This window comes from Artibeus jamaicensis, unplaced genomic scaffold, assembly GCF_021234435.1.
Source record: "Artibeus jamaicensis isolate MK-2021 breed Jamaican fruit bat unplaced genomic scaffold, CSHL_Jam_final contig_456, whole genome shotgun sequence".
Lineage (NCBI taxonomy): Eukaryota > Metazoa > Chordata > Mammalia > Chiroptera > Phyllostomidae > Artibeus > Artibeus jamaicensis.
In genome coordinates, this window is record NW_026521839.1 from 3,270,465 (window position 1) to 3,282,642 (window position 12,178).

Genomic DNA, 12,178 nt, shown 5'->3' on the forward strand with positions numbered 1-12,178 from the left:
TGCCTAGTGCATGGATCAATACTGGCTCAATCTAACTGAGACCATCTTCCAAGAGGCTGTCTAATGACTGCTATTTAGGATGCCCAGTTTCCACTTCCCATTAGTCAAAGGTTTCCTTCTGCACTTTTGTAAATGGCCCCTTGCTTCCAGGTTGTACATGTATGAACAGCACTTGGTGTCATGTGGGAGGGAGGTAAGAGGCAGGAGGCACGTAGTATGGTCACAAGGCTACAGGCCATCTGGCTGCACCTGCATGAAGTCAGTTGGAGATGACAAAACTAGTCACTGCAGTCAATGGTGGCTGAAAGACACAGGGAAGCCAAAATCTAACACATTACTTTAAAGGTTTCTGATACAATTATTATATCTCCTTTTCAAATGAGAAAACTCGGGCAGAAAGACGTGAAATAATTCATACAAGGTTTCATAAATGAGAGCAAAACCAGGCGACCTGGTTCCAGAATGTTCTGTCTTAACCACTCTGTTCTCAGCCCTGCAATTGAACTGCAACTACCTAGCCGGCTGCCTCGCTGCAGCTGCCACATTTGAGCCCCAACGCTGTGAAGAACTGGTTGGGAAACCAGTCAGTGTAATAACATTAAGTATCACAGATAATGTCCACCAATCAATGAAAAGAGAATGCAGCAAGAGAGGGCTTCCGTGTCCAAAACAATGTGAGTGTTAGAATCAGTTAGAAACTGCTGCTCAGCCAAAAAGAGATGTTTAATGAAACCACTCCCAGGGCCAATGCATAAAAAAATCTGGCTCATCAGAGAAAAAAATAAATGAAGTAACAACTTAAAACACAGCGGAAAAGATCAATGAAACTGAGAGCTGGGTTTTTTGAAAGACAAATAAATAGACAAACTGTTAGCCAAACTCAAAAAAGTAAGAGAGAGAGGACTCACATAAAATCAGAAATGGAAAAAAAGAAAAAGAAATTGGGCTCTGCTAAGAGTTGCCAAGAAGAAACTAAGTTGTGACCGTGTTTGTTAATGCTCTGGCTTTTCTAATATCCTGAATAAATGGCAGCAGCTGCACAGAAAGGAAAAGATTGCATCCTCCTCCTCAGTCCTTCCTGAATTTGAGAGGGAACTCGATGGGTAGCTCCTTAGGTTCAGAAGAAGAAGAGGTGCATCAGAAAACAGAAAAGTCGCTGAAAAAAATGAACCCAAACAGAGTGGAACAACTCAAAACAAACAAGAGACCCAAATCAAAGGAGCTCTAAGGCTGCTGAGCATTACTAACAAACAGCTTGAAGCCAAGCATTTCCCCTTTTTAGAATGGGCGTTTCTTATGATGTGAAAATTTTAGTTCCTTGAATTCAGAAATTTTGTTGATTTCTTTTTTAAAGCCAAAAATTTAAACTGAACTTGTATCTTTCCTTCCCCTAACCCTAAAGGTTGGAAGGTCACAGAACAGGGAAATTCCTGGGTTGAAAGTAAGTGAAGATCAGGCAGGAGGTTAAATAAGGGCTGAGCTCTGATTCCCTCTTCTACATTTCCATTAATTTAAAGTGCTAAGTTACCTCTCTGCTCTTAAACTTGTGCTTGTCCTCTGTGCAGTGTCCCTTTAAATAGATTTTCCTTTAGCTCTGCCAAAAATAACTAGAAAAGGTCCTTTGAGAATCCCATTCTTAAAAAAAATACACTCTTCTCCCCTCCTATACACATAAACAGACCTGGTAGCAGTATCTCTCACTTCTTCCAGAAACCTCCAATCTATCATAAATAATAAATCTTTCAAGGGAAACAGCTGGTCAGGGAAGTAATTCTCCCAGCCCATTTCTGCATATTCATTTGTGTAATCATCAAATATCGAGCCCCTCTTTTTGGATTAGCAAACAGTCAGGCCAAGGGCTGAAACCCAAATGCATACACCATGGCCAGGGAGGTAGGGGGCATGAAAGAAGTGGGCCAGGCACAAGAGACAAAAAGGACTGTTTAGCTCAGGGGGATAGAGTGTGAGCTCTATTCAGTTCCAGCCAATTATTAGCAAGGAGATCTGATTTTTTTCCAGTAATAGTACCCCCATTACAAATGTTGGAAACCTGTCTCAACTTTAAAAACAGCACTGTGTGGGACAACAATACCAAAGAGAACACACGTGTGGGCTGCTCTGGCTAGAGGCCCTCATCTGCAGCCTCTAGGTGAGAAACAGATAAAAGAGGAGACACTGCCTACCCCCTGGGGGCCTACGACCCGGTAGGAGTGAGAAGATACACACCTGGTCGTGTCCCATAAGGTGGAACGTGATACACGCTAAAAGGGAGGAATAAGCCAAGGCTACGGGAGTTCAGGAAAGTGAGAGGACACTAGAGGCAGAAAGGATTCTTGCAGGCAGTACCATTTGAGCTGAGGCTAAAGAATGAGGTAGACTTTGGCAGCAGAGGCTGGAGAGGGACCATTCCAGACAGAGGAAAAAGAGCTGTGAAAGGCAAAAAGAGAGAGCAGGAAAGAGGACGTTTGAGGAATGGTCCAGGGACTATCATGCTTCTATCCAACAAATATTCATGAGTGTCCCTTGTGTGCCATGCAGTAGGGATGCAATGGTGATCACGAGGGACACAAGGCAAAGTTGCAAAAGTTGACAGGGTTTAGCCCAAACCAGGCCTCAGAGGCCATATCCAGAGTTTTATCTTAAGAGTGATGGAAAAGCAGCCTTTGAAGATTTTTTTAAACGGGAATCACGTGTCGAGATCTGCAGTGTTCCGAGTTCCCCAACTGCAAAGCAAACATTCTGTGGACTGGAGGGGAGCCGGGGCTCCACCAGCCAGAGCAAGTCAGGAGGAAGCTTTTGCACACAGTCTGGGAGAGAGATGATGACAGTGTGGACTAGGAGGTACTGATGGAGATGGAGAAAAGTGGGTGGATTCAGGAGATAGTTAGGGGTTAAAAACACCAAAACTGTCAGTTCAGGATAAGAGTCAGTGAGGCAGAAGCCAAATGGGACAGGAGAATGTGGTCAGTGTGGGGGTATGAGGCCACACCACCAGTGGCCCAGCAACCAAGCAATTCTGTACGGGCAGCAGTGGGAGCCCAGTGGTCACTAGAGAGAAGAAAGGTTCAGAAGCCAGGGAGTACGGCTGAGGGAAGGCTGTCGGAGAAGCTCACAGGAGCTTTCCATCTTAGAAAGCCATCATTCTCAAAAGTACTGTTTTCTTATTAAATGTGCTTTGTAAAATTCCAAAGCTATTTTATTTGGACTAGTCTCGATGACAAGGAAATAACTAGTTCTTCTCATGTGTTCAACAGTTCTTCACTAAGCTAAATGTTATCCTCTAGACTTGGGATGGAGGAAGAAGGAACATTAGGGTATCTATAAGATACAAATTAATGCCAAGTATTCATGACAACCTCTTTTTATTTTGGCCCCTTTCTTAAGAACTTCTTCGAGGAATGCTAGTTACCCACCAGGGCCCATCCCCCTTGGTGCCAAGGCCTAGTAATGATTTTATTTATAACCACAGGCATTTGTACATGAACCCAATTCACTCTGCTTCTAGATCACTAAGGAAATATGGACACATCCTTCCGGATTTGCGGGAATGCCCGGAAATACTCAGGAAGGAAAAAACAGCCAAGGTTCTAGGTGCTCAACCCTTGATAACTTATGACAGTGGAGTCTAAATACAGGGTGGGGCAAAAGTAGGTTTACAGTGGTTTGTATGGAAAATAATACAATAATTAATAAGTAATAACACAAAAATAAACTATGTGTTTCACATACAACTGTAAACCTACTTTGCCCCACCCTGTATTTCGATAAGGTCTCACTTGTATGACAACTGGGCAATGAAAACAATAATAAGGAACCAGTAAGAAGCAATAGGACGAAAGTTAAATTTGCCCTCTTCCTTTTGTTCTCACCCTTTACTCTTCAAATCTTGGAATGTTAGTATATATTGTACTCACACTGCAATGTATTCATCTCCTATCCTAATCTGGCCTTTTAAATCCATATGTTTTGATCAAGTTACCAGACCATTTGAAGATAATTCAATATACTTAATGCTCTCTATCAAATGCTATTTTACCAAGATTACTTGCAACAGGCACTAGGGGCTGCCCACACTGGCATCCTCTACTTTTACATTGGCATTCGTGCCTCCCACAAGCAGCCCAGGTCAATGCTTGTTTGGTATAAAAAATCATGGTGGTACCATTCAAACCAATGAGATGTGATAGGAAATCTGTTGTAGAACTTCTTGGCAAAGTATCATCATAGGTCTTAAAAAAAAGACTCAAAGAAAAAAATACCACTTTTTCTGTCTCTGGACCACCATTAACATGCAAGGATACAATGCAACATCTTACGGCCCTGAGAAGATCTAGCCAACACAGAGAGGCTGGATGTGAGCAGGACCATAGAAATAACCTGAGTACTCCATGAACAGAGAAACTATCCAGCCCTCAGGACAACAGATTTCTTTATTAAGTTCTTTTGAAGTGTACTTTCTGTTTCTTGCAGCCCAAAGCATCCTAAATAATACAATATCTCTTTGGAAAAGCAAGAAAAGGACTCTGCCTCTCCAACAATAACCTAGCAATAAAGGAGCAGATGCTTCAAAAAAAGAAAAGAGACTAAGGTTTATTTCTCATACACTTTTTGAGAAAGCCAGCTGTGAAAAGGTATTTTTAATAGCCACTCCTGATATATGGAGAGTCTTTCAAAATCCTCCCACGCAGCATAAACATTGTAATAAAGTTACAATGAGCCACTATGAATGGTATGTGTGGAAATATACAACATACTTAGAGTCATCGTACTATGTAAACACCAGGGAACTACCATGAAATCAGTCTTTATTACTCATCTACTCTTATTTCCTTCTACAATTATAAGACCAGGAAGTATTTTCTCTACGTCCCCCTGCCTTGACTCCCGTTCCCAAATGATAAAAAGGAAAAATCACATGATTGGAAGGGAACTTAGATAACTGAGGCTCAAAAGAGGTTGAATGGTTTCTACAAGGTCCCACAGCTAGCTGGGGACAATTTTCTTTATTAATCAAAATGCTTTATGCTTGATTTAAAATAGTCATTTGCTGAACACTCAGTGTAATGCAAGGTCAAATTGTAAAGACATGGGAAATCAAAACTGGATATTTTTTTAGTAATTTAATAACTATTTAATTATAAAAAAAATCTCCTTTTTGAACTCACTGCTTTGACCTTCTTCCTATTTCTAATACCTTCTAAACCCCAATCCATTCCTCTCAATACCATTTCTCTCTCATAGAAAATCCCTGCATATGAGCCATTCTCTAGGCCAGAGTTTCTCAAAAGACTGTTTGCACCCTAATGACCTAGGGGAAAACCAGCAATGCAGATTCCCAGGTGAGTCTGCTTTAGTCGGCCAGGGGTGGGACCCAGCAATGTCAACGTAAACAAGCACTCCAGGAGAGTCTAACTGTGCTTTGCAGCACATGACTATACACTGTATACTAGATTCCGGGATCCAAATAGAAAACATCTAATTATCAGAGTAGATTTGAGCTGAGACAACAAAAATATGTGCATAGCTGCCTGTAATTTTCATGTTCCCTCTGAGGTCTGAAACAAATCCAAGAGCTCTGTGATTTGGACGTACCCTGGTAATCATATTTGCTTCGAGGTTTGAAGTTTTTATCTCTTCTCCGTTAAGATTTTTCCCCCTCTGAATGCATATCTTCTTGGGATTAAATCTAAAATGTCTTGACTCTCCTTCCACATATAAAAGAAATTGATTTTGGAAAGCGTTTGAAAAGAATACTTTAAAAAATACACAATACAAAATGTCTTCCCTTTGAACCAGACATCTGCGATACACAGGACAAGCACAGCAGGTAATGAGAGCAGTAAACACTGGGCTTTCCAGCAGAACCAGCCCTGAAACCAAAACTTAGGAAGGAAGCTGAACATTAAGTAAGTGGACCAGAGTAACAATAGTTCAGGCATATCCTAGGGTAAGTCTGAACCTGAGAAAACTGGAATGAAATAGACAAACCAACCCCTTGTCCCAAGTTAACTTTCCCTTACTGCTTTCTTTTAAAATAGGACAGTGCTGTAAATGAGCATATAGAGTTTAAGTGCAATCTTAGAACTCCCCTAGGTGTCAAAGAATTGTTTCAGAACTAAATAAATACTCCTTACTGGATTCAGCAGTGCTCATTTACACCCATCCTCTCCAAGACACTTCAAATCTAGAGCTCCAGAGACCAAGAACACAGAGAGCACAGCATGCAGAGCACTGAAGTGTGTGTGTTCTAATATCAGCTCTGACGGACTCATGTTACAGGCACAAGAGCTTGTCTATATGGAGATTTCTTAGTGGTTAAATGAATAAGGAAATGCCATATAACAACCTCATAGAACCTCAAAGAAAATCCATGGTAAGCATCAAAAACAATGTATAATGCTCTAGAAATGCTATAAAATAAGTAAATCTAGCAACAAAATTGGTTAGAAGGCAAAAAGTCAAGGTCATAGCTGTAACTTGCATAGTCCAGTTGTACAATTCCTTGAGTTTGGGACAAAGATGGACTGGATTTAATGGGTTTGAGCAAGCAGAGAGTGGAATGAGGGGGAGGAAGTGAACCATCCAGCAGGAGATGAACAGACTCAACTGTTCAAGATTGACCTTAAGGGTTGGGGTGTTTTTTTTTCTTTAAAGATTCCTAACAATCCTCAGGGCATTTTAAAAATGGTAAGATTCAGCACTGGCTCTGCTGGTTCACCATTCGCTTTTTGTTTCTCAGTGCAATTAAGATCTCATCACAACTGCACAGCTTAAAAAGCCCAACTGCCTTCATCAGGCTCCTAAACCATCTCAGCCAGTTGCTCCCAGCAGGCTTGGAGGGCTTCATAAGACCCAGTGACCACAGAGCAGTCAGGAGCATCCCACACATGCTTGGCTGCACCATCTATCTGCAGCTTCCTCCGTTTTGGTGCAGGCCCTTCAAGTGCACAAAGGTTTGCAACTAAGATCTAGCTTTTCTGTTTAAAAAATGCCTCACTGGGTTGATGGAATAGGCATCAAACCATCATCTCAGAGCATCTGGAGTTACTTTTTAAAGCCCAGTTCCCATTATTTCAAACACACTTCATCAGGATTCTTCAAGGGCATTCTCCTTGCAAAACTGCACATTCTCTTCTTTGCTTTGTTTCTGAATATGGATAAGTTGGGTTCCCCTACTTAATATCTGTGTTGGGAGGGCAGGGTCCCCAAACCAATAAACAATTTTCAGGGTACCAGCAAACTATCCGAGACTTCAACTCACTTCTGTTTACCAGCAGACAGCATCAGAGCCCACAGGTTTAGTCCTACAAGACTGTCCCCACCCCAAAACCCACACACACGTGCATGCGCACACACAGACTTCAGATGGACCAGATGCAAGCCCAGGTTCCTGTGCTTTTGAATGACTGGCCACCGAGTGAAGGTTCCAACAACCCCCTAAACTCAGAATGCCAATCCCAAATCCAGGTTGTCACTTCTACTTCTGACTTACTGACTATATGATCAGAAGTACCCAAACACCCTCCTTGGGTTCTATCAGTTTACTAGAAAGCCTCACAGAACTCTGAGGAACATGTTACTTACTAGATCACTACTCTATGTTATTTTAAAAGGATACGACTCAGGAAGAGCCGGATGAAAGAGCTGCACAGGGTGAGATACAGAGGAGTGCAGAGCTTCGTGCCTCTCTGGGGCACCCCTCTCCCACATCTCCACGTGACCGCCAACCAGAACCTCTCCAGTCCCCATCCTCTTGGGATTTTACAGTCTTCCTTCCAGTCGCAACATTGGCCATTGGCAACTGACTCAACCTCAGGTGGGAGTTTGCAGGACTGAAAGTTCCAATCCTCTGATCACAGGGTTGGCTCCAAAAGTCACCTCATCACCATAACAAAAAACACCTCTTTACCCTGTCAACACTTAGGAAATTCCAAGGGTTCAGGAAGTTGTGAGGAAGGTTTCAGGAATTGTAGATGAAGACCAAATATACATAAAAATATATTTTGGCCATTTTAATGGCCAAAATATATTTTTTATAAATCACAATATCATGCCCTGGGTGGTGTAACTCAGTGGATTGAGTGCCAGGCTGCGAACCTAAAGGGTCACTGGTTCAATTCCCAGTCAGGGCACATGACAGGCAACCACACATTAATGGTTCTCTCTCTTTCTCCCTCCCTTCCCCTTTCTCTAAAAATAAATTAATTAATTAAAAATATATAATAAAATGAAATCACAATTATCGCAATGCAGTTCTCCTACAGCATGGTAAGAAAGACACTTGACCAATAATGGAGCAACCCTTTACTGCCTCATTGCTTTTCACCAACAGGCAAATCATTCTTGTTTCTTCATACTGAGACCTGTGGCAATCTTTGTGGTCACATATGTACTCTCTCTCCAAAAGGTAAAATCCAGCTCTTGGTATAAATATGAAAACAAACCACCATAATCTCCCTCAGCAAAGTATCAATCTGTCCCAAAGAAATGACTTAATGGCATGAACAAGTGTGGGAAAGGTCCAAATTTACATCAGATCAGTGGAATCCAGGGCTTAACAACTTAGGTTAACTGTTAGACTCTGTCTTTTCTTATGCTCCAGTTCCAATCAAGAACATTTCATCAGGCAGTGGCAGGTTAGAACAGGCAGACATCCAATAACTGATACAACAAGGGAAGACAGTAAGACCATTCTGGAAAGGGTCAAGCAACAGTAGACACACAAAATTCAAAACCATTCCAAGAATATAAATATTTCCAGCAGGAAAATCAGGCCCCCACTGAATGCTTTGATGATCTTAAAGGCTAAGTGGGTATTATTTCTTTATTCTCTATACTTCTTCAAAGACTTTAATACATGTAACTTTAAAAAATCAATGACATTGTAGATAAAAGGGAGTCTATTAGCTATATTTGACAGGTGAAGAAATTAAGGAATTGAGAGGTCAGTGGTTTGTCTAGGGCTGGTTAAGTGGCTTGTTAAGAGCAGGGTGAACTCTGGAACCCAGGCCTCTTTACCTCAAATCTAAGGTCTGTGAACTCACAAAATATTCCTGTTCCCCCTTGATTGTTACAAGAACATATAATTCCAGAAAACTCTGCATGGTGACCTTACTATAAACAACACACTCCTGCTTACCCTTGGTCACTGCAAGAGGAAACCCCCCCTGAAAACTCTATCTGGCAGTCTGGTTGCACGGGGCACTTTCCCAGCCCACTTTGCAAAGACCATCTGGCATTTGCTGCTGTTATCCTCTGCAGTTAACATTTCACACATTTCTTTCCTAAGCCTCCAGCATACCTGATGCAATAGTGGGAGAGGCAAACATAAGCAGAACTGAGACCAGCTTCAGTGCTAAGACAGGAACTTTCTAGGGGTGAGAAAGGGGCCAGCAATCACTCTTAAACCTACTTAGCCAAGTGGTTCATGAGCAGCTGTAACATCTGCCTGTTTTTCTCTGGGAGCCGATGAATAAGGCCGTGGATTTCAGAGACCCGAGACTCCTGATTCTCCAGCTCTGCAAAAGTAGGAGGGAGGTTAACATTTGATCAGTGCCACAGCTAAATCAGTTTACAAGACAAAATCAAAGGAAAACAGAGGTTGGACAGACAGACTGAGGATTTCTCAAAGGGTTAAGATCCTGTTCTGTGTACTCATGACTAGAATGATTATATGTACAAGTGCTCTTAGTGGTGCTTTCTGTAAAAGAGTTCATTTAAAAAAAAAGGGGCCATCAAAAAATCAAGCCAAAATGATGACATGATGAAATGGAGCCAGTCAACTGAACAGAGCAAAAACAAACTTGGAAGCAGCTGACTCCCTAGAGTGACGGCTTCATTTCAAGGAAAGAAGGAACTTCATGCACTCAGCAAGTGATAAACAAATCATAAGCGAACAACATTACAAGGGTCTCAAATAGCAAAATGCCTCAGGACAGTATCAAAGAAATCAAAGGCAATGAATGTCCAGTTATTCTCAAACCATGCATGACAGCAGTCTGGTACAGAAGAAAGAAATGGCACGTAAATATGTCAATCTTTCTGCCAACCTGTAACCTAAATCATGGCCTGCCGTGTACTCTTGGTTGGACTTGGGTAAGTGGCTCCATTTTTCTGGGAAGTAGAAGGAGGGTAGTCCATACCTATTTATAGGACTGATGTGAGATTTAATTAGAAAATGGTTGCTATGGGTTTGGAATTTCTCTGGGAAAGAAATCACATAAACACTATCTTCACTCCTAGCTTTCTCCCATGCCTTTCTCCTCCCTGTTTGAAGGGGAAAACTATAAGTAGATACAGCCGTCAGAACACTACTTGCTACTCAATTAGGCCAGTAGTAGCTACCAGGGTAAACAAACTCTAAAGACATAAAGAAAGTAGGGAGAAGCACAGGCTAGGGGTGTAATAGCACTGTGGGGTTTCATGCCAGATTTAAATCTGATAGAGAATCTCACTGCCCCTACAGCAGGCATGCCCCACGTAGACAGATTCCAGCACACTTAGGTTAGCTTGCACCTAATCCTTATGTATTTTAATGCCATTAATGTGGTGCTAGAGACCTGGATGATACAGCTGAAGAATGATTAGAAGCTGTAAATGGAAGTCATGATAGAAAGCAGACTGAGAAGTTATATAAATGGTGTCACATTCAGGGAAACACTTCCAGTACTCAATTTAGGTAATGTGCAAAGTTTGATTCATTCTGCAAAATGTTACTTAAAGGCTGGGAAAAACCCAAAGAGTTAGAATTCCAATAATCAAAATTAGAAAGGCAAACTTGCTTTCCTATCCTCTTCTCACCCTCAAAAGCACACTTCAGAAGTTTCTCTCCTGCACTGTAAATTCAGTGTAGTAGCAAGGCCCTCAGCAATCCCAAATGGGTCTCGTTTTTATTCTGTGTTGAACTCATGGGTGTGTGGGGGTAGTTTACACTCAGAATATGAAGTGTTAGATAATATTTATTTTGGGATACAGAAAAATCTGTTCCCTTCCCCCTTAAAACTGTGACAAAATAGAAAACTTACTTGCTGCTTTGATGAAACTTCTTTGAAACTGGTACATCATGAGTGGTCCTGGAAGCATTCTGGAATAAAAGGTTATACACTAGTTAGCTTAATAAAAACAATCCTATTTTCTCTACATAGTAGCCTAGAGACTGCCAAACTGTATTACACTTTTTGAAGACACACAGGGAAACAACAGTAACTCAACTTACTCTCCCTTTGAAAGGTCCTGAGATGTTACCTGAAATTTTAATTCTCTCTCCTTTTTAAGGAAATAGATACAACTGTTTTATTGTCGCAACTAATACAAAAAGGTCTAGCCCAAACCAAGAGGTTTCCTTTTTAGGCAGTGACTCACCCATCAACAAGAGCATTTTAAAATATGCCTGAGAAACAGGCAACTAGCTAAACATTTGCAAACACCTGCACTTAAACCCTCATCTTCCCAGCACCTTGTTATTACAATCGGTTCACCTGTAAATACTATGAGAGACTTTTTGTAGATGTTTTTGTGGCAAATTCACCATGGAACTCTGCTCAAGAATGCCAAAGGACTAGAACCCCTGACATTAGGCATGAAATAGTCAAATTTTACCTGCTATTTTAGACTTACTGTTTATTAGCAAATCACCATCAACATGCAAAAAGTAGTGCTACATGCAAACCTCTACAATATGGTTTTGTGTAAACTATAATGAAATTAATAAGTGTATAAATACTTAATAAATATGTTAAACTATAAATCTGAGGTTTTTCTGATAGTCCAAATAATAAGCTTCTCAACAGACTATACATTATTGTTGCCTCAGATTTTATTTTACTCTTATCAAATCCCTTAACTAACTTTTAGTCATCACTTGCATTATGTCTTCTTCCTGACTTGAAGATCCTTCCATCAATCCTCCAACAGCCAATAAAACTTGCATCACCAACTCCTTTTTTGTGACTTTCCTACTTTGCTTTTGAGCCAAGAGAATGGTCACAGAACCTGTACAAATGCTTACGCAACCTATGATGATAGTTCTCCTCTTTGCTTAAGACTAGACCCCCAGCTTTTTGAGTAAAAACTACGTTAAAGAACAATAGTGTGCCTACCCTTCAAGTCCAGCATAAATTTCAATCTATTCCTGAAACTGAGATGTAGGCAACTAGACAGTTACATACTTTCTTAATAA

At 41.1% G+C, this 12,178-nt stretch overlaps 1 protein-coding gene across 7 annotated transcripts in view; it reads right to left on the reverse strand.

Annotated features, from left to right (window-relative positions):
- Positions 1 to 12,178, reverse strand: part of ARHGAP26 (Rho GTPase activating protein 26) — a 416,835-nt gene that overhangs the window by 152,116 nt on the left and 252,541 nt on the right. For all 7 annotated transcript variants that reach the window (XM_053666461.1, XM_037141721.2, XM_053666462.1 and 4 more), the window contains exons 16-17: positions 11,025 to 11,083; positions 9,413 to 9,518 (exon numbers count right to left, since the gene is read on the reverse strand). In XM_053666461.1, the coding sequence (XP_053522436.1) occupies positions 9,413 to 9,518; positions 11,025 to 11,083 (165 nt within the window). The remainder of the gene's footprint in view (positions 1 to 9,412; positions 9,519 to 11,024; positions 11,084 to 12,178) is intronic.